The 27,827-nt window shown below is 36.6% G+C and overlaps 2 protein-coding genes across 2 annotated transcripts; one reads left to right on the top strand and one right to left on the bottom strand.

Annotated features, from left to right (window-relative positions):
- The first annotated feature begins 2,549 nt into the window (after nt 1-2,549).
- LOC127106493 (uncharacterized) lies at nt 2,550-4,364 on the top strand. The gene is made up of 2 exons (XM_051043776.1): nt 2,550-3,173; nt 3,444-4,364. The coding sequence occupies exons 1-2, from the start codon at nt 2,732-2,734 to the stop codon at nt 4,172-4,174; spliced, it is 1,173 nt and encodes a 390-aa protein (XP_050899733.1). The 5' UTR covers nt 2,550-2,731; the 3' UTR covers nt 4,175-4,364.
- An 88-nt stretch (nt 4,365-4,452) lies between these two features.
- Nucleotides 4,453-9,259, bottom strand: LOC127106492 (beta-galactosidase 8). The gene is made up of 17 exons (XM_051043775.1): nt 8,947-9,259; nt 8,691-8,786; nt 8,465-8,577; nt 8,210-8,369; nt 7,969-8,112; nt 7,666-7,754; nt 7,468-7,573; nt 7,126-7,213; nt 6,925-7,043; nt 6,651-6,809; nt 6,292-6,494; nt 6,112-6,206; nt 5,920-6,029; nt 5,689-5,802; nt 5,490-5,591; nt 5,199-5,410; nt 4,453-5,072 (listed from the first exon to the last, which is right to left on the bottom strand). The coding sequence occupies exons 1-17, from the start codon at nt 9,109-9,111 to the stop codon at nt 4,628-4,630; spliced, it is 2,520 nt and encodes an 839-aa protein (XP_050899732.1). The 5' UTR covers nt 9,112-9,259; the 3' UTR covers nt 4,453-4,627.
- Between the last annotated feature and the right edge of the window lie 18,568 nt (nt 9,260-27,827).

Here is a 27,827-nt window from a genome sequence, read left to right as displayed (position 1 = left end):
TCTTGTTGCACATAACCAACCAACACCCATAATCCCAATTGACCAACCACTACCCTTAATAAACCAACAATCATCATCTCCTACCTCTTCGATTAACACACCCATTACAATAACCTCTCCATCACCACCACCAATTCAACCGCATCCACCTTCACCTACACGAACCATCACCACTCGAAGCATGAAAGTAATTGTCAAACCCCGTACGATATTTAACTTATCAATTTCTTACTCTGACCACACCATCTCTCCCATACCTAAAAACCCTAAACTAGCCTTACCAGACCCGAATTGGAAATCCGCAATGCAATCTGAATTTGATGCTCTTATTCGAAATAAGACGTGGGATTTAGTTCCTCGTCCTTGTAATGCTAATCTTATTCGATGTATATGGATTTTTAGGCATAAGAAAAATTCTGATGGCTCCTTTGAGCGTTATAAGGCTCGTCTTGTAGGTGATGGCAGGTCACAGGTTGCAGGTGTGGATTGTGATGAGACTTTTAGCCCCGTGGTGAAACCCGCTACCATTCGAACAGTGCTTGCCATTGCTCTCTCCAAATCCTGGCCCATTCATCAACTGGATGTCCAGAACTCATTTTTACATGGCGATCTTCATGAGACTGTTTATATGCATCAACCATTGGGTTTCCGTGACCTCCGTCATCCAGATTATGTATGTCAGTTGAAGAAGTCATTATATGGTCTCAAGCAAGCGCCTAGGGTATGGTACCAACGTTTTACTGACTATGTCGCCACCATTGGCTTTCGCCATGGGACATCAAACCACTCCCTCTTCATATATCGACAAGGTTTAGACATGGCCTACATTCTGCTGTATGTATACGACATTATCCTCATCACCTCTACTCAGGTCATCCGTCAATCAATTATGTCACTCTTAGCATCTGAATTTGCAATGAAGGATTTGGGCCCTCTGAGTTACTTTCTGGGTATTGCAGTATCTCGTCATCCTGATGGCATATTTCTCAGTCAAAGCACTTATGCTTCAGAGATCATTGAACGTGCTGGCATGGCGTCCTGTAAACCATCGGCCACTCCTGTTGACACCAAGCAGAAACTCAGCACCTCCTCCGGCACTCCTTATAAGGATCCTTCCTTGTATCGGAGTCTTGCAGGGGCCCTACAGTATCTCACCTTCACTCGACCTGATATATCATATGCTGTTCAACAAGTTTGTCTTCATATGCATGTCCCTCGCACGGAACACATGCTTGCTCTTAAGCGCATTTTGCGCTATGTTCAAGGCACCTTACATTTTGGACTACACTTATCCCCATCTCCCATTACAAAACTTATCTCCTACACTAACGCTGATTGGGGTGGATGTCTTGACACCAGATGTTCTACATCTGGTTACTGTGTTTTTCTAGGTGACAATCTTATTTCTTGGTCTTTCAAAAGGAAACCAACTCTCTCCCGTTCCAGTGCTGAAGCCGAATATAAGGGGGTTGCCAATGTTGTCTCCGAATCGTGTTGGATCCGCAATCTCCTCATGGAACTCCATTTTCCTATTCCTCAAATCACTTTGGTGTATTGTGACAATGTTAGTGCCATCTATCTATCTGGTAATCCTGTGCAGCATCAGCGCACTAAGCATATTGAGATGAAATTCATTTTGTTCGGGAAAAGGTAGCTTGTGGTCAGGCTCACGTCCTTCATGCTCCCTCAAGACATCAGATCGCAGACATCTTCACCAAAAGACTTCCTCGCATTCTCTTTGATGATTTTCGGACCAGTCTAAGCGTCTGTGAACCTCCCGCTTTGACTGCGGGCGTGTGATAGAATATAATATTTTGCTATAATTAGTCATAATTAGTTTCCTATAATTATGTTACACATTGATGTATATATATTCTATTCAGATCAATGAGAATGATACGATTTCCATTATCTTACACCTTCCTACTCCTCTGTCGTCCGTCCTTCCACCATAACTCACACTCATAATATATTTTATTTGTTTTGATTAAAAATAAAATGTACGGATAGTATTTTTGGATGTTATTATGTTTTGGTGAAAAAAGAAGAAAATTAATGTGATGAAATTTTATTGTTAAAATAAGAGCGAATTCTATGAATGTTATGTGATCCCATTCATTGTGACTTCCCTTTCAACATTTTTTTTATTGAGCCTTATTCGTGAGTCTTGCTGACGGTTAGAACAGACATATCAAAATGAATTTGCAAAGGTGGACGGCTTTTCAACTGCATCAGCAACTGTGTTGTGCGGTTGACTTTGGAAGCTGTTCTACACAACATAAAACTCACATGCCATCCTTTCAAGTTCCTTGATCTAAACTCTACACATAAAACCACGTTGTTACAGCTAATTTGATTCCTAATTCTTCCACCGTCAAAGGTTACAATAACCAAGTCTTCAATCACAATCTAACAATAAATTTAGTTACGTAACATTATCGTACTCATAACGTTAACGAGTGGTATTGTAGAATTGATCCTCGAGATCAGAAAAAGTTCCATTTTAATGGTTATTGTTTTAAGAAAATACTAGTGTTAAGCTTTGAGTATCCCTCATATATATCACTAATCCAAGCAACCATAAACTTTAAGAAGCGTACTTAGAAAAAGAATACATGCTAATCTTAAGCCGAACTTCTAGGCCAATATTCATAATATACCAAAGTCTCTCTATATATTTTCTTCAATGCATGCAACCTTTCCATCAATCAATATAGCAAAGTAACAAAAGATGGCTAGAGGAAAGTGGAGTATCTTGGTGGCCTTCTTTGTCTTACTTATCTCCATGGAAGCTTCCATTGCTCAAGGACAAGGAAATGGCAATGGTAACGGTAACAATGGGAACGGTAATGGTAATGGGAACGGTAACAATGGGAACGGTAATGGTAATGGTAAAGGTAACAACGGTAATGGTAATGGTAACAACGGGAAAGGAAAGGAGAAGGCGAAAGAACCCAAAAGGAAGACACCGAAAGATGATGAATCAGCGATGTCTGAAAAGTTGCCAGCTCTGCAGTCGGGACAGGAGCGAGCATTCTGCAAAGCGAAAAATACTTGTCAATTCAAGACACTTGTATGTCCTGAAGAATGCAAGGTCAGGAAGCCAAAGAAGAACAAGAAGGGTAAAGGTTGTTTCCTTGACTGCAGCAGCAAATGTGAAGCCACTTGCAAGGGTAAGTTCACATATATCTATATTCATATATATATATATATATATATATATATATATATATATATATATAGTAGTATAAAACCTGATCTATACGATTGGATTAAGATCGTGCGACTCATGCTCCGACTTTATATTTTGGACCTGACTTATCCAGACCCACGTGACAATGTCAAATACATTATTTTTTCATCTCATGCTATTCCATAAAATTAGTATACATATAGCAAGTAGAATACTGAATTAATGTTGAGTTTGTTTGGTTTATTTGCAGTTAGAAGAGCAAACTGTAATGGCTTTGGTTCATTGTGCTATGATCCTCGCTTTGTTGGTGGTGACGGTGTGATGTTCTACTTCCACGGAGCCACGGGAGGAAATTTTGCGATAGTTTCAGACGACGAATTCCAAATCAATGCGCACTTCATTGGTACTCGACCTCAGGGAAGGACACGCGACTATACATGGGTGCAAGCACTTTCTGTCATGTTCGACGCGCACACTCTTGTTATTGCAGCCAATAGAGTAACTCAATGGAATGACAATGTTGACTCTCTTACCGTGAAATGGGACGGCGAATTAGTAACCATTCCTACTGACGACGACGCGGAATGGAAGACTAATGGAGATGAAAGGGAAGTGGCTGTGGAGAGAACAGATGATAAAAACAGTGTTAGAGTCACAGTTTCTGGTTTACTTGAAATGGACATAAGGGTAAGGCCTATTGGAGAAAAAGAAAACAAAGCTCATAATTACCAATTGCCATCAAATGATGCTTTTGCTCATTTGGAGACACAGTTCAAGTTTAAAAATCCTACTGATTTTATTGAAGGAGTTTTGGGTCAAACTTATAGGCCAAGTTATGTTAGTCCTGTAAAGAGAGGTGTTGCTATGCCAATGATGGGAGGAGAAGACAAGTACCAAACTCCATCCCTCTTTTCAACATCCTGCAAACTCTGTAGGTTCCAGAGGCCTTCTTCTAGCCAAGGACTGGTTGCTCAATATTGATCATATCACGGATCGTGAAAAATAAAAGTGATGCCCTGTGATTGAATCGGTGATGTTTTTTTTTGGTTTTGTTGTGTTGTAATGTTTCCAGATAAATAAGGGCCTAAAATGTTGCCCATGATCCATATTTTCGTCGAAATTTGTACTGAATAATTTATTTTGATCTTTTGTTAAAGTGATTATATCTTTATCTTATGTGTGAGATATGAGAACAAGTTCTTGTATTGTGCGACAGAAACCAAGCTTTTGAGTAAAAATAGCATAAAAACTCATAGGCATTAGAGATCACTTTTTTTATTTTTCTAATATTTTATTGCAATGAACAATGCACTGTTTTGCATTAACATTCCCCTCTAATTTACAACTTTAATACCATCTTACTCTGGCTAATCAAGGAATCATCATGATCTATTAGGCTGAGTCCAAGCTAGAAAGGCTAGAAAAGCGACGCGTCTATGTACAAGCAGCTTCAACGGCTAAACTCTTCGTTACTCCTTGACATGGATTTCCAAATGTATTAATTGATACTCCAATACTACAACTGCTTGATCCAATGCAGGCCTTCTGCACAATGGGTAGAGCCTTATTGCTGCTGCAGCGTCCATGGTTGAAGTTTCCGCAAGTTCCATGAGGAGTTCCAAAGCTTGCAAATTTAATAGAAGATATCACCTGATTAGGATAAGGGCACTCTAATGACAGTACGGGACCAACCTTTCTTGCTGATTCTGTATCCGAATTCCACGTGTCTATAGGTGGAGGGTGAGATTCTGATACATGCGAGCACACACTTTCTATCTGTTTTGTAGTAAAAGATATTTTTGTAGGGTCGCCTCCTTTTTCCTCGAACAATACAAGAATGTTGCTGTCTGATCGCAACCACGATCGCGGTACATGATATCTGCAGGATCAGTGACTCAATGAGTATCAAAAGGGTCTGCTTTACTCGAACAGTTACACATATACAATCAAAACGCATTAGTTTTCAGGTGCAATTCATGATATTTGAAGAATGTCTAACACTTACAATGTCTGTGACGGTTTTCCACAGTTCTTGAGACATTTGGATGAAGAATAGGATCCTCTATAATTGCACGAGTCAGTACAACCAGAAGTTGGAGAGACGTATGATGGCCAGTATCGCCCAATGCTCTGTCCGTTCACCCAGGCTTCTCCTTTTCCCATCCCCGTGAAATCAATTGCAACTGGGTTACTTCCAGAAGGAGCGACGAAGTTCGTCTAATATAACACATCGAAATTAGTTAGCTGAAGAAAAACTTGACAATTTAAAAAAATGCTTTATTCTTAATAAGATTACCTTGTACCAAGTCAAAGGTTGATTTGTAGGTAAGGTAGATTGTGAATTCCACTGTCCAACACTTCCACTAGACAAACCTAAATCTTCACCTTGAAGACCAATCTGCATTCACAAAAAATACAGACATGTAATCTGTGACTTCACTTAAAAAACTCAGAAGGAGAAACATAAACAGGCCTTAAGTTAAGCCGAGACTAACCTGATACGTCCATTGCTGCGAGGAGAGATCGGAAGTACTTCCATTTTTCAAACCTTTCAATGTTACTGGACCAGTGATCCCCGCACCCACTAAGTCATAAAACGCTCCATAATTCTGCGGCGCATAAAATTCATATTAACTGATGTAGACATGTAGTAATGAGGAATGACTAGATGATTATTTTATCGTTGTAGATGCTTATTTTGTACTTTATAATCAGAAAATATGAACCTGTAGTCCCACTGTTAAACTCAGGAGATCAACTTTGTTCTTTCCGGATACAAGTGTAATAGGGATGTCCACCTTGACCTTAGCGTTTCCGCTGTTTCCTACTCCACTCCCTGAAAAAAAGTTCTTCGTAATAACATATCGATATATCATTACATGATTCATGAGATTCTTCATTGAAGTAAAGAAAGATACCTGCGAGTTTCCCGTTTATAAAAGCATGAAGGGCATGACCAAGGGATTCAATGTGAAGAACAGGTTGAGCACCGGAAATATCTTCAACAACAATGCTTCAAAACAAATTGAAAAAGGTTAACATGGGCACGAAAAACAATCATCAAGATAAAGCTATCTCAACCTTGGAATCCCTTATACCTTGATGAGTACCAGAGGTAGTCACTTTTATCTGCCGTCGTGTTTATTTGTTCAAGTAGTCCAGATTTTGTGAATGCATCGTCTTTTGAAATACCGACCGGTTCACTAATCCAACTCCATCCCGAACTTGAACTTCCCAAAGAATCAACCTCTTCTCGTAAAGACTCAGTTGCGAAGCTTGAAATCATAGATGCAGAATTAATCTGCCGTACGAAAAAAATAACTTTAGTTTAAGCTACTTACTTTGAAAACAATAAAAGAAGAAAAGATATCACTAATAGATTGATCAATCGCACGAAGTTAAAAGGTGGTTAAGTAAATTGAACTATATATTTTGATTGGAAATTAATGAGGCAAACCTTTGCAGTATTTAGAACAACACTCTTGCAATCTGGTAAGATGCTCACAGACCATCCAGGCAAGTGATATGAATTACCATTGAACGTTACCGTTGCATCGGCCGTACCAGTGTTAGCAAGGAAGGCAACACATACAGATCCTGTCTTGTAAACTGCAGTCTGAGATTGAACAGTAAATCTTAAGAGATATAACAAAACCATTCATGTCACGAGTAACGAAAAACTTAAACGAACAAACTATGATCAAAGCTTCGAAGGGCCTTTTATTTATTACCTCTAGATTTGGACCAGGAGATGAAATTGTTGGATCCGTAGCTATCAGTGCTTCTTCACAAAGCTTTATGGCCTTATGCAAATCTTTAAGATGGCCCCATTTAGGCTGCCTAATAATTCCTGCATCAAGAAGTAACACATTTTATATTTTTCTACATTTCTATACCATCAAAATAAGTATGATAGTTGAAAGATTGCATACCATACTCATCAATAGGTGCATCATAATCATAACTCGTGGAAATGAAAGGTCCGCCAGTTGTTCGGCCAAAGTTAGTCCCTCCATGGTACTATTTCAAAGCAAGCAAGCAAAAAAAGTTGTGGTATCAGTTGGTTTACTCTCTTACATATTAAATTTGAGTTCAAACTACAAAATAGTGGTTTGTTCAAATTCTGCTATGCTGCGGTAACACAGCGCAGCAACAACCGTTATCTGATTACATTTTGTAGTAAGTAGTGTATCATGAAACAATAACGTTTGATCGAATTATAACCTAGCTATAACACTCTTTGACAACAGTGACTACATGTGAGGTTGCATTACCATGTAGTAGTTTTGGAAAGTTCCACCTCGCTGAAAAAAACGTGCAACAGCGAATGCAAGATCTTCTACAGGTCTGTAAGGCACAGCACCTCCAAATGAAAGAAACCTATGATTTCAAAAGGTTGCAATAGGGAAAAAAAGTTTAATCAAATCATATTTTGAGTACTCCATTCAAATTACAAAATGATCACTACTAACCATCCAGTCCAATTCTCAGTCCACATTTTTGGTTTCTGGTTCGAGTTTGGCGTGAATTGATCGCAGTAAAATCCATTGCACGCATTAATCTGTGAGCATTCAATACACAATCTTATGAAAATAAACAAAAGTAGGACGAACGTAGACGTCAACATGGTAAGATCGCTCTATCATGAAGATAATAAAATGAAACGGTATGATGAACACAGAGGCCTATTCTTTTCGGCTTTCCCTAAAAAAATATAATCCAGTAAAACATAAACTGCATAAAACTACGTGGATAGCTAAAAGGAGAAACCATACAATTGGATCGGGTGCATTTACTTGCTGGCACATAACCCAGGGAACACCTGTATCAAGAGATGTAGCCATCGATGCCGCCCAATTGATGTAGGTTTTAGCAGCAGGACCATAGCTTTTGTCAATGTTTCCATACTCATTTTCAATCTGGCATAAACAAGTAAATATTTTAACATTAAAGGACTATGCATTAGGTCATTAAGAAAAATTGGCTTGTATTTTTATGATTTTCAGAGAATGAAACCTGAGATAGAATAATAGGTCCTCCTTGTGATGCATAGAGATTCTCTTGCTTCATCAAATCCACAATCTTCGCAGTAAACCGCTTCATTTCTGCTTTGAATGGTTCATTATCAGTTCTGAACTTAACTCCCGGAATAAAATGCAACCAAAGAGGGAAACCACTGTTTAAGAAGAAGAAAAAAAAGAAATTAAAGCAATGGATTAGACAATAATATGAAACTGTTAAAAATGATAGAGTGAAAAGATCCAATTTTACCCGTAATTCCATTCCGCACAAGCGTATGGACCGATCCGGAGATGAACATACAGACCTGCTGCAGCAACTGCCTTCACAAATCCAACCAAATCCCCCCTACCTTGAAAATTATACTGCCAAGCCAAAATATGTAATCCATCATTCATTCTGAAAACTCACAAAATGCAATGTAAAAAGAGACATAAGAACAATATGAAAGTGGAAAGACAATGAAAAAGAACAGAACCTGTCCTCGAACCGGTTCGTGCAAATTCCAGAAAACATAAGTCTCAATGACATCAATTCCTCCATCTTTGGATTTCTGAATAAGGTCCGGCCACATCTACAACAACAACAATACTACCACTGTTTAGTTCAAACATCAAACACAGACACCAGACAGACACAGACACAAACATAAGTCTTAATGGTTTCTGACACTTAGCATGTCAGACACCAATCTGAAATATGAATGCTACAGAAAAACATATAGAGAAAGAGACCTGTGGAGTACTACGAGGATAATGAATAGAACCAGAAATTAAGACCCTGCGTTTTCCATCAATGAGCAATGCTCTATGATCATAGGTAACATTGGCACAAAAACAAGCAGGAACATAAACACCAAGAAACCAAATCAAAAGCAACACAATCTCTGTCGCTCTCATAATCCTTTTGGGGTTTAGGAACAAACAAACTATAAAGTATAAACCAACACAAGCTAATGAAGAATGATTCCTCACACCTTTGTTCTTGTATTTAAAGGCTCAACCTCTTGTTTTTAATACACACTTATCTTGAAGTAAATGCAATCAAAATGACTGTGTTTAGAGAAGAATAAAAAAACAAAAAAAAACAAAAAAATTAAATGTGATTCCTTTCTTAAATACAAAAATAAAACAAAATCATAAAATAGAAATTGTTTTGTTTTGTTTTGTTAGTACAAAATATTTGTCTCTTTTTATCACATGCGTGTAAGTATAAGAGGTTGTTGCTTAACCGCTTTGTTAAAAAAAGTAGTTGTAGCTTCAAATTGATATAAACTTCTAGTGTGAGAACAGAATCAAATCATATTATATTTTGTTTTATATTTTTGTGGTTAATTATAGTAATTAACTAGACTAATATGAGGTCATTATTCTAAGTATATAGAAGGGCACGCCACGTATAGATACTATAGTTTAAGGATTATGAGAATATGTATAAAAAAAATGGTCAGTGTCATGGTCGTCTTGCTCAGATCTGGTGCTGTCTTCTTCCTATGATTCTTGCCTACCCTGTTACTATTTTTGTCGCATTTTAGTAGCTATGTAATGGACTTGAATAATGTGGTTATAAGGTTCAATAAATGAATGTTGTTAGGGTAGCTACTAAAGTAGTTAGTACTACCCCATTTTAATAAATTTTTATTTTTCATTTTAAATATTTTAAAAGAGAGATAATGATTGGATTTTTATTTTGATTGCATTAGATTTTATGGAAATCCACGTATTTTTTTAAGGATAATATGTTTTATTTGGGTTGTGGTGAGAATAATTATTTTAATGTCAATCTTAAATTTATGAGAATTTTATCATATCTTTTATTTTGATTACTTTTTATTAATATAATTAATTTTATTTATAATTCATTTATTTTATGGAAATCCACGTATTTTCTTTGTCGGATAATATGTCTTGTTTGTGTTGTAATGAGAATAATTATTTTAATGTCAATCTTAACTTTATAAAAATTCTTTCATATCTTTTATTTTGATTATTTTTTATTAATGTAATAATTTTATTTATGATTCATTTAGTTTATGGAAATACACGTATTTTCTTTGTCGGATATGTTCTGTTTGAGTTGTGGTGAGAATAATTATTTTAACATCAATCTTGAACTTATGAAAATTTTATCATATCTTTTATTTTGATTATTATTTATTAATATAATTAATTTTATTTATAATTGAATTATTTTATGGAAATATTTTCTTTGTTGGATAATATGTTTTGTTTGGGTTGTGGTGAAAATAATTATTTTAATGTCAATCTTAGCTTATTATAAAAAAATTATTATATCATTTATTTTTATTTTTTTTATTGATGTATTAATTTTATTTAATCCATTTGTTTCATGTTTGTGTTGTGGTGAGAATGATTATTTTAATGCTAATACCAACTTTTATAAATAATTATATTATTTTACTGAGGGTTTGGTGTTGTGGTATAAAATAAAGTTATGTTAAAAAAATCAGATTTCAATTAAAAAAAACATGAAAATAACGAAGCAATTATTTACAACTTTTGAGTTGATTTAATTTTTTAATGTAATTTTGATTTAGTTGGCAGACATTGATTATTTTTTATCAACAATCAATTTTATCTATATTTCATTTATTTTTTAAAATTTATTTTCATAAAACTAAAAGATATACGAGTAGAAATTAATTAATATGTTTAGACCATAAAATAAATTAATTTATATGCATTAGTTGAGAGTTGTAACGGTTAGATCTTAAATAATAATTGATTTTCATATAAATTATGTGATATGTGGATGTGCGAATTTGAATAAAAGTTTACTATGTGTTCTAAAAGTGGAGTTGATGTGTGATAAAATGAAAGTTGTTTGATAAGGAGGTCATTTGGCATGTTTTATTCTCTAGATAGGTCCTTATTTTTCTCTCACTATTATGCCTTTTAATTTTATTTTAAAGCAATTGATGAAATATAAGGTGTTTGATAAGTGTTGGGAATGAACTAGTATTATTGAGAGAGAATACACAAACTCAATGTGTAATCTTATTGAGTGTTCATTGAATTGAACGATATATGAAGCTTGCTATTTATAATTAGTTCAAGCTTTCACAGTTGTACCTTTCATAGTGAAGCTTGCTGCTTATGTACTTCACCAAGGAAGTACTTTTGCTTCCCGAGTTTCTTTAGTACAATTTTTTTTTATGGAGTTAGGAGATCAGATCATGAATTAGTTTGGAGGATGTGTTTCTGATTAAGATGTCATTTTAATACACTAAGCATACAAAATGATGTTTTAGTGTTGGTAAATGAAGAGGGAATGATCGGAGTTGTTAGAGATAAACCCAAAGTGAATGAGGGTCTGATGGAGCTTTTCATACTAAGTCCCGAGACTTGTTTAAGACCATAAATTGCCTTCTTTAATTTTCACATAAGGGAGTTAGTAGTGTCCACAATTCCAGGTGGTTATTGCATTTACACTTTCTCTCGGAGATAACCATTCAAGAAAGCATTATTGAAGTTTATATGTTGAATTTTCCACTTGAAAATGATGGTTAAGGACATGATAATTCTGATGCTAGTAGGCTTGACCATAGATGAGAAGGTTTCTTGAAAGTCAAAGCCCTTTTGTTGATGAAAACCTTTGGCGGCGAGTCTTGCTTTGTATTTGTTGATGGTGTCATTTGGATTTTCTTTGACTTTGAACACCCACTTACTTGTCTATGACGTGGAAGGGAAGTGAGAGTCCAAGTGTCATTCTTGAGAAGAGGATTTTATTTAGATTACATAGCTTTGCATTCATGATGAGCCAATGCTTGTTTGGTGGTTGCAGACTCTGAGTGTACCATGAAGGCTTTTGGTTTGGAGTTGTCAGTTTTGGCTCTTGTTAGCATAAAGTGATTGTTGACAAAAAATGTAGGATTAGAGGGTTGGCTATGAAATGAGGGCGATAAAGATTTTGTGGACTGAGATATGTATTAGGATAGAGGAGTTGAACTTTCCTGAGGTGCTTTGTTGGACAAGTCATGTGTATAAATGGGATAGTTGTGTAAGAGTACATGAGAAATATCTAAATTGAAAGTGTTTGAGCCTAGTTGTATAGGATGAGACTGATCAATTGACTCAGTGGGAGGACCAGTGGATAAAAAAGCTATGATTGTGATCATTTGGTAATGCCTGATTAGTGAAATTTTGCACTAACTAAGCATGTTGACTATGTAGGGACTCATGTTAAGTACTAGCTGTTATGGGAATGGACTTAAATGTAATATTATTTTATGTAGGCCATATATATTGGATTTTAGAGTGACCACATGAAGGTACACTAGAGAACTATTGTGTTAATCATGAGTGGATTCTCTAGGAATATGTTCATGTTGTAAAGTGGAGTATGGAGATTCTACTTCATTGAACTTTACATCTTTTGAGACAAAAATTGTGTCATCTTTGTCCATACATTTATGACCCTCGTGTGTTAGAGAGACTCCCAAATAAACATATTTGGTGCTTATGAAATAAATCTTATGTTGATTGTACGATCTTAAGTGAGGATAGAATAAGCAACCAAATATCTTGAGGGTCTTGTACTCTGGTTGCTTGTGGAATTTGGAATATTTCCAATACACCCCTCACACCCAACACTCTTTTTGGATTGATGCATGGATATTAACGGTTGGCGGCCCATGGTCCGATCGATAGGTTGTGATACCATATTAGAGTTTTGGCCTAACTTGTAACACACCGAGTTCAATTATTTGATTTAGTTAAATTATTTAAGATTTTATTCGAATTGATTCACATGTTAAATTGTTGTTTAAAATTACTAAGATTTTAATGGATTTTTAGAATAATAGTTATTTTTGAATCAATTAAAATAATGGGGAAATTAGATATATAGAGGGGTGAATGGCAAGGTTGGGAATAAGGAAAATATGGAGGATAGAATGGGGATACAATGGTAAGTTGGAGGGTACAAGGGGAAGAGTCTATTTTGGAAGGAAATAAGTCTGAAAACAAAATAGAGAATTAAGAACCTAGAGAGTCGGGACGTGGGAGTTGGATCAAAAAAGGCAAAGAGGAAGATCAAAGGCTTAAGGTTGAAGAACTCCAGGAAATCAAAGGGGGTTTTCGGATGGAAATCAGGTAAGGGGGAGATGTGATTCTTTAATGGGTGTTAGAACACGTGGAACAGATGGAGGAACCCTTAACCTCCTTAGGATTTGGATATTATAGATCTCTATTCTGATGTTGTGTTATCACTTTGATTGTGTGATGAATTAAAGTGAAATTTGTGTATTGTATGGAAGTATATGTTGTTTTGATGTTGTTGATCATGATATTCCATTGATTGATGTTTGAAGGTTCTTAAACTTGATTGTTGTCGCATATGATGTTAATGATAATTGAGACGTGGTTGCGTATGATGAGGATGACAATTGAGATATGGCTACGTATGATGATGATAATTGAGATGTTGTCATGTACGATGTTAATGATGAATTGGGTATGAGAATATGATATGTTGTTGTGTCTGGTTGTGTAGATGTTGTACTTTGTTCTTCATGTTATACTGTTTATTATTGAAATAAATTCTGCATTACATAAGTGTTGCATTATGTTGATTGTTGATGATGTGTTATTGGATGAGAATACTTAGTATATTGGTAGTGATTGAGCATTGTGTATGTTGGTGTTATGCAATAATTTACTTCCACTTATTTTTCACCGTTGATTATTGAAGTATATTCTCACCCCTTCCGTTTGAATGTTGCATTTACATGGGCATCTTGCAGGTACTCAGGAGTAGTTTTGATGCAGTAAGTGGAAGGTAGCTCTTTGAGAGGCTTCTTATAGTTATCGTTTCTTTTAGTAGAGGTCTTGCTCTGGTCAATGTTGAAGGTAGAGAAAAACAAGAAAGGGAGATTTGAATTGTTTTCACAGTAATTAATTTTTTTTGCAACACCACACAAAATAAATACTAACAACACACATAATTTATCATGGTTCGCTTGAAATTCAAAACTATTCCAGTCCACCCGGCCAAGGTGATTTCGCCTTCAATAAGGACTTAATCCACTAATCTCAACAGATTACAAAAATACGTCTAAGAGTTTTACCAATCTCTTAGCCCTCTCAAGTCTACAAACCTAAACAAGTCACTTGAGGAATTACAACTAATTTCAATAAATTATAAGTGTTTGACTCAATACTTCTAGATAAGCAATATAAACACACTTTGAGAACAATGAAACACAACCATACAATTTGAGCAACAACTCTTGTATGGAACTATTTCTTATAATAATGATAGTGAGAGATATTTGGAATGGAGAATGTTGTTGTATGAAAGTTGTATCATTGTTGTATTCAGCAAGTTGTAAGGGGCCTTTATATAGTACTTGAAATGATACCGTTGGGGGGAAATCAATGGAGATTTCGTGCCAGCTGTGGGAGTTAAAAGTAGTAAATTTTCTTTTCCTTTCCATAGCAATCTTGGAGCGTAATCCATTGTTTCCTTAAAAGAAATTGTACTTCACTTTAAATACTTCCAGCGTAAGTTTCTGATTAGGTGAAGTCTGATGGCGTGTTAATCATGTATCAAAGTGAGCATGATCAGAGTCTTCAAAGTTGGAGTTCAGATATCTTTTTGTAGTCTTCAGATATCTCTTGCGGTCTTCATATAACTTGTGCAGAGTCTTTAGATATCTTGTGCAGAGTCTTCAGATATCTCGTGCGGAGTCTTCATATATCTCGTGCAGAGTCTTCAGATATCTCGTGCGAAGTCTTCAAATATCTCCTGCAGAATCTTCAGATATCTCTTGCAGTCTTTAAATACCAGAGCTTGAACTTCAACGTCAGATTTTTCAAGTAATTACTCCTTAGATGCATTCTGTTTGGAGTCAGATCTAATTTCTCTTTGTGTTGGGTCAACTTTTCTGGACTAGTGCGAATGTCAAATATTTGTTTCCTCAGAGTCATTTTAACTTAGAATCCTGCACACTTAATAAAAATATTAGGGTACCAAATTATTTCATTCTTTGTTATCATCAAAACTTAGAGATATATTGCAGAATCAAAATCTTGTTCTAACAAATGTAACATCGGGTTGAGAATAATTTTTATAAATTTCTTTTGTCATTGCGTTTCGATGAGATTTAAATGGTGATGATTTGAAACATCACGATATTCGTTATTGCATTATGAAGTTTGAAGTTATGATATTTAATACATTGAATTGAAATAATAATTTTTTTGGTTGATTCCGCTGCAATGATACCCTAAGAGAAGGTGAGCAGACAATGACAAGTGTTGTGTGATAAGTTTTGTAACCCGTGTTACGTAGCATGATTGAATTTTGATGTGTGTGACACCCTTGTGGTTGTGATTTTAATTGAATTATGTGATAATTGTATGTGGGATTTAGAAGGGTGGTACATAACTCATCCTTACAAAATTAGCTTATAAGGTGAGAGGTGTCACTCTATATAAACTCTTTAAAGATTGTATGTTTAACCAAGGTGATTGTATGGTCTTCTTTTTTCACAATTGTGTATTTTAAATTTAATTTAAAGTCATTGATTCAAAATAATTTATTTAGAATGATTCATATAAAGATATGTGATTTTTTAATGATAAATTATTAGTGGTTAATTGTTAGTATATGTACTTTTTAAAATTACAATACATGACAACCCCTAGTGATTAAGGGTTGTCGGAGGTTTTTAGGGTTTGTTGTGAGGTTGATATGGATCTATGTGCTTGCTGTTGGTGTAAGCCCTAGAGGCCAATACTTTTGGTACTTGTATCGAATTATTTATTAATAATAAAAGGCTTTTTCTTTATTATGTTTGTTTAATAAAGTCCCTAGAATAGCTAGTCCGTTTAATGTATCAAGTATGACTTAATCATGAGATCACATTAAACATAAGGACACTATTCTTAAAGTATCCGTAGTCGAGCTTTATTGTGAAGTGGGATAATATTAAAGCATGAAGACTATTATGTTTATAGACTGATGATCACATCTCATGGATCATGGATAAGGAGTTATCAAGTCTTAAACATAGGTATGAATATTAAGAGTAATATTTATACTGGATTGACCCGCTATGAGAATACTATATAGAATGTTATGCAAAGTGTCATAAGTTATTCTCATGGTGATAATGGTGTATACCACCCTTCGACCTGAAACCACTATAGACCCTAGATGTAGAGTCGAGTGCTTTATTGCTGATCAAACATTATCCGTAATTGGATGACCATAAAGACAGTTGATGGGTACTCCACGAAGCATGCTAAGGGACATGAGTGACCTAGGTGGAATTTGCCCATCCTGCGTAACAGGATAAATATCTATGGGCCCAACATTGAATTGGACAAGGATGACACGGTCTATGCCTTGTGTTCAATATAGACATAATGGCAAAAGGGTAATTGTACACATTAGTATTATCACATAAGGATTTGTCATATCACATGAAATTTTCGTGTCTTGGGTAGAAGTGATGTGTTGCTAGATACCGCTCACTGTTTATTATGTTAAATACATGATTTAATATAATGGCCAATGCCGCGAAAACCTACAGGGTCACACACAAAGGACGAATTGATGAGAGATAGAGTAACTAAGGAACACTGTAAGGTACGGTGCACTTAAGTGAATTGTAGAACATCGTAAGGTACAATGTACTTAAGTAGAATACAAAATATGGTAAGGTACCACGCGCTTAAGTGAATTTGGCATATTATAAGATATGGGCCACATACACTTAAGTGGGATTTTTAGCTTGAAGCCCACACAAGTGGTTCTATAAATAGAACCCTTGTGTAGAAGCATTTAGCAGTTGCAATTTCGTTTCTCTCTCTCTCTCTCTCTCTCTCTCTCTCACTCAAAGCCTTCATTCGTAGCAGCTAGCACTGAGATTGAAGGAATCCGTTCGTGTGGACTGAGTAGAGGCGTTGTCATCGTTCAACGTTCGTGATCGCTCCGTAGATCTGCATCAAAGGTTACAATCACCACAAGAGGTAACGATTCTATCATTGATCATGCCCATTCGTAAGGATCATTAAAGGAGAAATTTTAAATTCCGCTGCGTTTTGGATCGCCCTTCTCCTTCAGTGGTATCAGAGCCACTTACGAAACCATGCATTTGATAGCTGTTTATTTTTTGTATTTTATGTATTAATATGATTAAAAGACAGAATGAATCAAAGAATAAACGAGTTATTAAATTGAGATTGATCAAGTTATATATATGATATAGGTAATCCTGATGCAAAATACGGTATATATGATATACTGTTTCTGTTTCGTTCATTCAAACACTTAATGGTTGTTTTCCTTTGAGCGATCAATGGTCGTTTGCTTCTTGATCCGACATTAGTATGGTGAAGCAATGACGTATTGATAAATCATACTGAATCAACAATCGAGATGTGTTTGACGGTCTGAAATTGGTGCATTAAGGTTAATGACGGCACAAGGGTTGTGTTGTCAAAGAGTTATGCATTAGGGTTAATGACGGCACAAGGGTTGTGTTGTCAAAGAGTTGTGCGATTAGGGTTGTGACTGTGCAAGAGTTGTGCTTTAAAGTATCAAGTGTTGATGCGAAAAACGACGTCGATTTCAAATGAATTGTTCATTAAAATTTTCGGCCAGGGCTAACTCTGCGTAGTGTGATCAGTCACCAAAATTTAATTTGGTTTTAATTAATTAAAAGAATTAAAATTAATAATAATAATAATGTGTTTATTATTATTGTCTTGTGGTGATCGGTTATGGCCTTAGTTTTCTTTTATTTTGTTTTGGGTTTTAAAATACGACCTGCGTGTCGTGCCTCTCTTTTTAATCTCTTAATGTAACTTCTTTTCTCATCTCACTCCCTCGTATGTAAAACGAGTTTCTTTTATGTAATGTAATGTAATGTTATGAAGAAAGAGAAGAATTCAATACCAAAGGAGGACAACCTTGAAGGTCTTGCTTGGAGAAGCTTAGATCGTTATTAGGTTAGCTTAGGTTCTCTCATTGGCTTGGGAGAACAATTGCGCTAGGGGCCATAACTGTTTCATTATATATGTATGTGGATGCATGTGAATGTATGTTGATGCATGTGAGAGACGATTTATATGATAAATAAGCCGTTGAGATCAGTATAATTGCAAATTCCCTTAAATTAAATATTAAGTTTATGCTTTCCAAGTTTTAACACTCATCAAGACTAGTATCGGATAATGTAGGTTTCGCCTACGCGAGGTGCATGTTCTATATTAGTAAGGTGCGATGGGATAATTGTAATATCCAATTGTTAAAACAATGGGTCAAACTTAACTAAACAAATTATAATAAGATTATATATGTTTAGAAGCAAGAGTTGGAAATGATCCATGTGATGGATTGGAATAAGGAGTTATTCACCCAACTAAAATATTCGAGAATTGTATTAGATACAATTGGAAAGAGTTCCTACCTAAATAACCTAGTTTTGTGTAATCTGCCTACGCGGACTTAAAACAAAGTGAAATATGGATCTCGACCCACTAGAAAATCTTCCAACGGGATTTTCCGAATCAAATGGTGAGGGTCATTTGTTTTGAGTAAAATAGTGGGAGCATATTTAATTAAAGGCCTAATTAAATATGTTATTGATACTTATATTTTCATTATTTTCATGTAGATTACCATGACAACAAACACCTCTAACAACATTTTGCGATCAATCCTTGACAAGGAAAAATTGTCTGGGACAAATTTTCTGGATTGGCACCGAAATCTGAGGATTGTCCTCAAACATGATAGAAAGCTATATGTCTTGGAGAAACCTGTTCCTGAAGAGTAACCTCCTAGTTCTGCACCTAAGGCAGAAAGAGATGCTTATAAGAAACATGTCGATGATGCCAATGAAACTGCTTGTCTCATGCTAGCTACCATGAACTCAGAGTTGCAAAAGCAACATGAGAACATGGCAACGTTCGATATGATCGAACATATGAAGATGCTCTATCAAGAGCAAGCAAGGCATGCAAGGCTTGAAGTTTCAAAAGCCCTTTTTCAAGGCAAGTTAGCTGAGGGATCCCCTGTAGGTCCCCATGTGCTCAAGATGATTGGGTATGTGGAAAACCTTGAGAGGTTGGGTTTTCCCCTCGGAAAGAAACTTGCGACTGATTTGATCTTGCAATCGTTGCCAGATAGATTCAGTCAATTTGTCCTAAATTTCAATATGAATGATATGGACAAATCTCTTCCTGAACTGCTAGCCATGTTAAGAACTGCTGAGCAGAATCTGAAGTCAAAAGGGAAGTCCATTCTGATGATCGGAAATGGAAAGAGATAGAACAAAAGGCCCACCAAGCAGGGTGATAAAGGGAAAGGCAAGGAAGTTGCCAAACCCAAACCCACTGTTGCTACTTTGAAGCCTAGTGGAGGCATAGAAAAAGAAGGCACCTGCTTCCATTGCGGTAAGACCGGACACTGGAAGAGAAACTGCCCAAAGTACCTGGAAGATAAGAAGAATGGAGTAGAGACTTCAACTTCAGGTATTTTTGTTATTGAAATTAATTTATCTACTTCTGCATCATGGGTTTTAGACACTGGATGCGGTTCTCACATTTGTACCAATGTGCAGGGACTAAAAAGGAGTAGAGATTTGGCAAAAGGTGAAGTTGACCTACGAGTTGGCAATGGAGCAAAGGTTGCTGCTTTAGCCGTAGGAACTTATGTATTGACTTTACCTAGTGGTTTAATAATTCAGTTAGAGAACTGTTATTATGTACCTGCAATTAGCAGGAATATTATTTCCGTTTCTTGTTTGGACAAGTTTGGTTTTTCATTTATAATAAAGAACAATTGTTGCTCAATTTATTTGAATTATATATTCTATGCTACTGCACAAATGAACAATGGACTATATGTCCTTGATCTTGAAATGCCTATTTATAACATTAATACTAAAATGATGAAACCTAATGAGTTAAATCCAACTTGCCTTTGACATTGTCGATTAGGCCACATAAATGAGAAACGCATTTCCAATCTCCATAAAGATGGACTCTTGGACTCTTTTGATTATGAATCATATGAGACATGTAGATCTTGTTTAATTGGAAAGATGACAAAGTCTCCATTCACAGGAAAAGGTGAAAGAGCTAATGATCTTTTGGCCCTCATACATACTGATGTATGTGGACCACTGAACATACCAGCCAGAGGAGGTTTTCAATACTTCATCACATTTACTGATGATTTCAGTAGATATGGTTATGTGTATTTAATGAAACACAAATCAGAGTCCTTTGAAAAGTTCAAGGAATTCAAGAATGAAGTACAAAACCAACTAGGAAAGAATATTAAAACTCTTCGATCAGATCGAGGTGGTGAGTATTTAAGCCTAGAGTTTGATGACCATCTGAAAGAGTGTGGGATCCTATCCCAACTTACTCCTCTTGGAACACCCCAATGGAATGGTGTATCTGAGAGAAGAAATCGAACCCTGTTAGACATGGTCCGAACCATGATGAGTCACGCCGATCTTCCAAACTCCTTTTGGGGACATGCACTATTGACAACAACTTACACACTTAACGGTGTTCCATCAAAAAAGGTTGAGAAGACACCATATGAGATATGGAGTGGTAAGAAACCACATATGTCTTACATGAAGATTTGGGGTTGCGAAGTTTATGTGAAACGAAAAATTTCAACTAAGCTTGAGCCCAAATCTGATAAATGCTTATTTGTGGGGTATCCTAAAGAAACAAGAGGGTATTACTTCTACAATCCTTCTGAGGGTAATGTAGCGGGGTATTCGTTACCATTAGAGATATTGATTAAATCCAAGGTAAACCATACAAGTCGAGTCGCCACCGCACTTCTATTTATCCAAAGGAATGGTTAGAAAGCGAACAAAAACCTAAAAGTTTTAACGAAAACTAGTAAAAGAGAACAGAGTTCTGGGTAAGGGGGTTGGTTATGCAATGGGAAGGTGTTAGGCACCCAAAACATCCTAGGTACTCCTAGGGAACCCTTTTCATACTTGTTGCAAGGTTATTTTTTTTTTTTGTGAAAATTTTGTTTGTGCAAACATGATTGAAGAGATGAGAAGAGAATATACAAGTTATTTACATTTTGTTTGGATGGATGAACCCATTGCCTACGTACCCTCTTATAAAAAGATTAGGATCAAAACCTCGTAGTTCGGGGTAAAAATTTCAAAATGATTTGGTGAATTGATTAGTCCAAAAGCCTTAAGGTCTTTTGTTATCCAAGGGAGAAAACTCAACCAAACCACAAATCCACCATGTGAGGATAGCTTCAACATGCTAGTGAGGGGTTAACCCTATAATAATCATGGAAGACTCATTGTCCATCACTAAGGATATAGGTGAGTATTACATCTACCACAAGGATAACTCAAACCTAATAGCTAAAGGTTATGGAAAATTTGATTAAGGAAGTGGCCATTGGAACCACAAAAAGACATTTGAATGGGTTATATTTACCAATTAGAAATATATACAAAAATGGTCAAAGTTGACTTAAAGATTCAATTCAAAATAAGTATTATGAAAAGAGAGTTTGAAAATCAAAAGCCTAAGGCTTAGGTTTCTAATGTTTGAAAACAATGGTTAAATGTTTGCACAAAAAAGTTTTGGCTTGGGTTAAAATGGAGAGAAGAAGAAGAATGGCTAAGTCCTAAGTAAAGCAAAAAGATGAGGGATGAAGAAATAAAACCACAATGGAGTTCCTCTCTTGAGATCATATAGATGATCCAAGTAGCTCCCATCCTTTGGAATAAGCAATCACAAAAATAGTAAGCTCAAGCAATCAAACAAGTCTCTTAAGAGATCCTCAATGTGTCTTGTCTTTCACTTTGAATGAACATGGCAATGGTCCTCCAATTTGAGCTCATAGAATCCCCTAGCACACAAAGCATACACATCAAAAGTTTCATGAAGTAAATCAAGAATGGACAAGAGTGAGTTTAGAGATTTGGTCCTGAAATTCTGGCGTAGTCAGAATTCAGATGTTCTACTCCAAGTCATGACATCTGATCCAACATTGTAACATAGCAAGACAGTTAGCACATTAAACCCTGTCCTAAATCATGCTTTCACAGATGTCACGACATCTCCTTCTATGTCACCCTAGAATGAAGGAACCCCTAGTCCTGTGCATCAGTTATACAACTTCAGCAGAGATCAATCATCGTTCTCACTTCTGTTGTTTTCCTACACATGTTATCTGCACGATGTCTTAATATTGATCATCTGTTACATTATTCCAGTGTGCTTGCCTTTTCTTGTATTTCCTGAAATAAAGGTTGAATACCTTAATCTAATTACCACTTATTAGATTGCTAACAAATAGGCTATTTGTTAGGTTCATTAATTGTAGGATAGTATTTGGTTTCCTGGATTTTAGCTCAGCTGTTGGATTCCTAAAGAATAGCCTGAGACAAATACTGAAACAGAAAAACTAATCATCCTACACTTTAGCACATGCTGTTAGGAATGAATGTCACAACATTCAGTTTGACATTCAGAACATATACATCATGCTGGTTCTGTTATGTTCTTGAGAACCAGACTGTGCTAAATTTGTTGTACTGTAACAGACCAACCAGTCTCTAGTTCAGTATCAGCCTACATGAACAACTGTCTAGACATCCAGTTTGACAGCTTCACAATGATCCTTTGGCCAGGTCTGTTTTCACTTGAAGACCAGACTTAGATATATACTGAGCTGAAGCACAAAAGCTAACCTGCCTATTATTCAGTATATGCTGTCAATGATGAATGTCACGACATTCTGATTGACATACAACCAGAAGGCTATGTATCAGGTCTGTTATTATCTTGGTAGGCAGACTGAAATACAAGCTTAGTTATGGCATACAGGATTATAACATATGCAGAAGGAAAACAAACACAGGAAATTGTTAACCCAGTTCAGTCCAACATGACCTACGTCTGGGGGCTACCAAGCCAGGAAGAAGATCCATTATCAGCAGTATTAATTCAGAGTTAAACTCCCCCGTTTACAACTCTTCACTTAATCCCTACCCAATGCAATCTATACCTAGGAACTCCTAGATAGAAACCTCCAGTTTCCATTCCTATCACTACAAATACAATGTAATGTTAACCAACTTGAACTTGCTTCACAACTTCATTCAAGAACATAATCACTCTTGCCTACAGGCTTTGAGTTACAAAAACTCTCAGCTTTGAACACTGAGAAACACATGGTAACCTTCCCACAGATTGGGAGGTTTACCTCACACACACCCCTAAAAATTCATTCTAAGAGGCTTACAAAAACTAGGTTACACTAAGCTATTTATAACCTAATCACCCAACTGGATTTGGGCCTTCAGAAATCGCAGCAAACTTGTTCTTTGCTGTTACAAATACAGCAGAAAATTTCTGCTACAAACAAGGTCTTCAATCCTAAAATCTCTCCATATATATCTCCTTATTTTGAGCCTATATATATTCTGATTGAGTCTTTAAGACCTCCACATGGGAGTTGGGATATTCACCAAATATCCTTACTAATCCCAGAATATATACTGAATTAATTAATTCAGTTTTCTACACATGTGTGATGTCACAGGCATGATGTCGTGACATCGTACATGACATGTTGGTCCAGATGTTGAACTTCTTCAACCCAACATATTAAAACAACAGAGATGATTACATTATTTGTTTTACAAAATTAATGCCAATCCTAAGGTATTAACAATCTCCCCCTTTGGCAAATTTTAGCTAAAACAAATAAACATTACACTGGACAAAACATCCCAATATGGGTATGCTCTTCATCTATGTCATTGACTCCACCACCACAAACACCAAAGTTGGTGTACATGAGGAAGTAGAGGTACAGGAATCAGTTGTACCAGAACCCTTCCCCTCAACAGGAGAGCTTCCGGAAGAATATGTAATGCTGAGTACATAGATAATGTAACTCAGATCACACGACACAACTGTCCTCTTAACTCAGATCACAAGACACAAGTGATATGCCCAGTTAGTGACTTCTGTGCCTGAAGCCAATTCTGAAGCCAATTTCTGCTTGCTACCACATTTTACTTGCTTCTGGTACATTCTCAACCTCAGGACTATATTTCTCTCCCCCTTTTTAGCTAAACATTTGTAAAGGAACCCCTCACAAAACCAGATCCAGGCGCAGTTTGCCCAAACCTTAACATACCCCATGATGTAGAGGGAATGGAGTGTTTCTCTTGTGAGAAGAAGAGGGCTATTACATCCTTTAAATAGTCCAGCCCGTGCTTAGGAATTAACGGTAGGCATAAATGCTTGGTCAAGATTCATTAATATTTGTTGAGAAACAGTCAGAGAATCACCAACAAAATCTCAGACTATCTTTGAATACCTTTTATAGCTCTTGACTGTTTCTTTTCCAAAACAGCAGTTCCAGTGCATGGAGACTATTCCATATATGCAGTCAGACACGTTGCACGCGATGTCTTAACATTCCACGCGGCTTTTCCCTGCATTCTGCCAGTATTCAGCATTTCCTAAGACCACTTTCATACCTCCAATAGTGACTTGACATCTGGCACTACTAAAGCCAAAAACACAAACACCAGTAGATGGTTACTCCCCCTGTACCACACAACTGTGACCATCAGGCTTATTCTAATTTATCAGAATTAGACACACCACATCCATAATTCCTAATGACTTCAAGATTCAGAAGGAACTAACAACAATGTCCAGGGCAATGTCATGACATCAAGTCATACATTCTTCCGCTCACTCAGCCTTGACATACATCACAACATCCTAATAACTAACAAGGTGCCATACCCAGTTATCTAAGAGCACATAGACCACAAGCTTGATGATTACTTGCAGCACAAGGACAAAACTCCCTTTGTCATGAACAACCAACTCTCCTCTTGAAACTTGGAGATCACACATGAACATATCCAACACCCCAAAGTTGGACCTTCACATACTTCCTGATTCAAAGAGAATCCAAACCACTTGATGAATGGAAAACATAAGACGCATCTTCATGTCTTCAAGAGAACACCCTCTGTTCAACCCTCTTGGCTGAACACATCCACACTCTGTGTCAATCTCTCTTCTAACCAGAACAGAAACCCACTTCACAAACTGTTCTAACATTCGTTAGGACATCCTTCACAACATAACAAGGAACACCATCTGATAATCTTCAGATATCACTGAGTCACCAGCTTGATCCACAAGAACCCAGACATAAATTGGGACATATACAGGAGATCAACTTCTCATCCCATTACGAGAGATAATCTTCCATAGATAGCTCAGAGCTCCTACCACAAGCTCCAAGAGATGAATAGAAAACACCTCCTTTTGTCTTCAACTTACTACTTTTCTGCTCAAAAGTAATTGTCTCAGACTTTCCTCAAGAATAATCAGCTGCCATATGTGGATTATCTTGATTCTTCGAACTCACTTCTGAGATAGACCAAATGCCACTGGTTGATTACCTCCTTCATGAATCCTCATATGAAAAAGTCAAATGCCATTCTTTGACCTCTCCACGTCTATCAGACCTCTCCCAAAGATATTCTGACCTTCCAAGTGAGACTTGTACTTCAAGCTACATGTTGAACAAAACTTAGATTTTCTAAGACATGAACATGTAACATCCTTTCTATCCAGCAACTCCAAAGAACTGCAACGAGGACGACCTTTTTGAAGTATCCAATCTACAACCCTGTAGACCCTTCTATCTCAAGTTGATGTGCCACTTCACCAACTAAGAATCTGATGTTGAACCAAATGTCACAACATTGTGTTTTGACATCCGGCTGTTGAGTTCAGCTCCTTCTTCTGCCACTTGAAGGAACTTCCTCCCTTCACAGAACAAGAGTTCAATGTTCTCATAGACTTGATTGTGGAACCAAGTTTGAGTAAACAACCTCCATCCTGCAGGTTTGCAGTTAAGTCATCCAAGCTCACACCTTGATGAATTCCTGCTTCTTTTCCAAAGACATCAGACACTTTGATGCATGAGTCTTCAGAAGGACCAGTTAGAAACTAACCCTTCAGCTATACCAAGGATTCCACTTCCTAAAGCAAGGCTGTTTCCATGATGTTAAGAGTGCTGCCACTTGTTCTTAACTTCACAGGGTGCATTAGCCAATGCACTTCCTTACTTAGATCAGAGATAAACTGATCCAAGTAACCACCATCAAGACTATGATGTCTTCTTCTTCTTGTACACACCAAGGCTGAACATGTTTCTTTCCAGGAAACCTTTTCAGAGATCATATGCTTTTGCTGCCACCAAAGAGATAGATCATAAACCAATGTACTATCCTTCCTGTGATTCTGCACAGGGTCTTGAAGAAGAGATGTTCCAACATCTTTAAGAACATCAGTTATCTTGAGCTCCAAGGATAATCAATTAAATACTTGTACTTGGCACAAGTTGACATTGATCTTAAATCCTTTCCCAATATTCCTTTCAGATACTTCCACCATAAGACTACTTTGAAAATACTCTTCTAGTGTCACATCTTCTTCTTGCAAGCACTTCAACAGTTTTGAAAATCTTCTCAGATTAAATTCACCCTTAGGAATGAGAGAGATGAATTCTTCCTTGCAAATGTGTCACACAACAGCCAGAACTCATGTGACATAGGTCAACAGCCAACCAGACCCTAGGCTGACCAAACGTGAGGAGGTTAGCCAAACTCCCCCTCAAATTAACAATCATGGACACTCCACACCAATATCCATGCATTGTGCAGACATGTCTCAACATGACATACACCATCCCTACCAGTGGCACCTAACTCTATGAGTTATACCTATACATACTCCAATCACACCAATCAGACTTCAGCTGACCATACGTACTAGTGAACAAAAACAACACCAGTCAATAGTAGATATGCATTGCCAGAGCATACTACCTCAACCAACTTCTGAATCTTCATATCCTCACTCCTTGAACGAACTGCCACTTTTGATCGTGGTGTTTGAATAACAAGATTCATGGTCCCAATCCTCTTAAATGGAATAGCAGTCAGGTTACCCCATTATTGACTTCTATCATCCAGGGGACTTGTCTTCCAGTACACCATAGTACTTCAGGGAACAACTATCCAACCCTGATCAGTCTACAGGAATAAGGCACACAGCAGGGATTGCACAATGTCACATCTCAACCAGCTCCACTTCTAGAGATAAGACTTCTAAAAGTGACCTTCTTGAGCATACACACAGTTGACCCTACCCTTGTCAACTTAGCTCACACATATGTCTCCTCTTCCAGGTCAGGAGTAGGTTCCAAACAAAAGTATCCCTTTGTTTGACACCTAAACAACATCTGCTCTTCAACTAGTAGCTGCATACTTGTTGAATAACATGTTCTAACATCCCATAGAACATTAGTTCCACCTCCTTGGAACAAACCCTCCTTGAAGGACTTCAAGGTCTTCATATACACTACCCAAGAGAGTAAAAGAATCAGTGATTAGGTGATTCTTATCATCCTGAAGTGAGAACGTCATGATGAGTGGACTTGAGGATACTCAAGTATCTTTAACATCTTCTGTAGATTATGATGACATCTTGAATGCAGCAGCCTTTCATCCATATGAGGGGAAACTACA

The sequence above is a fragment of the Lathyrus oleraceus genome, chromosome 7, assembly GCF_024323335.1.
Source record: "Lathyrus oleraceus cultivar Zhongwan6 chromosome 7, CAAS_Psat_ZW6_1.0, whole genome shotgun sequence".
Taxonomy (NCBI): domain Eukaryota; kingdom Viridiplantae; phylum Streptophyta; class Magnoliopsida; order Fabales; family Fabaceae; genus Lathyrus; species Lathyrus oleraceus.
Note: the sequence above shows the minus strand (reverse complement) of the source record. Positions and strands in the feature narration are given on the sequence as shown.

Coding starts and splice junctions, on each gene's coding strand:
- LOC127106493 (XM_051043776.1), top strand. CDS start 2,732: ATGGCTAGAGGAAAGTGGAGTATCTTGGTGGCCTTCTTTGTCTTACTT. Junction 3,174..3,443: donor ATGTGAAGCCACTTGCAAGG/GTAAGTTCACAT, acceptor GTTTATTTGCAG/TTAGAAGAGCAAACTGTAAT.
- LOC127106492 (XM_051043775.1), bottom strand. CDS start 9,111: ATGAGAGCGACAGAGATTGTGTTGCTTTTGATTTGGTTTCTTGGTGTT. Junction 8,787..8,946: donor ATCCTCGTAGTACTCCACAG/GTCTCTTTCTCT, acceptor TTGTTGTTGTAG/ATGTGGCCGGACCTTATTCA. Junction 7,044..7,125: donor TGCACCTATTGATGAGTATG/GTATGCAATCTT, acceptor TTCTTGATGCAG/GAATTATTAGGCAGCCTAAA.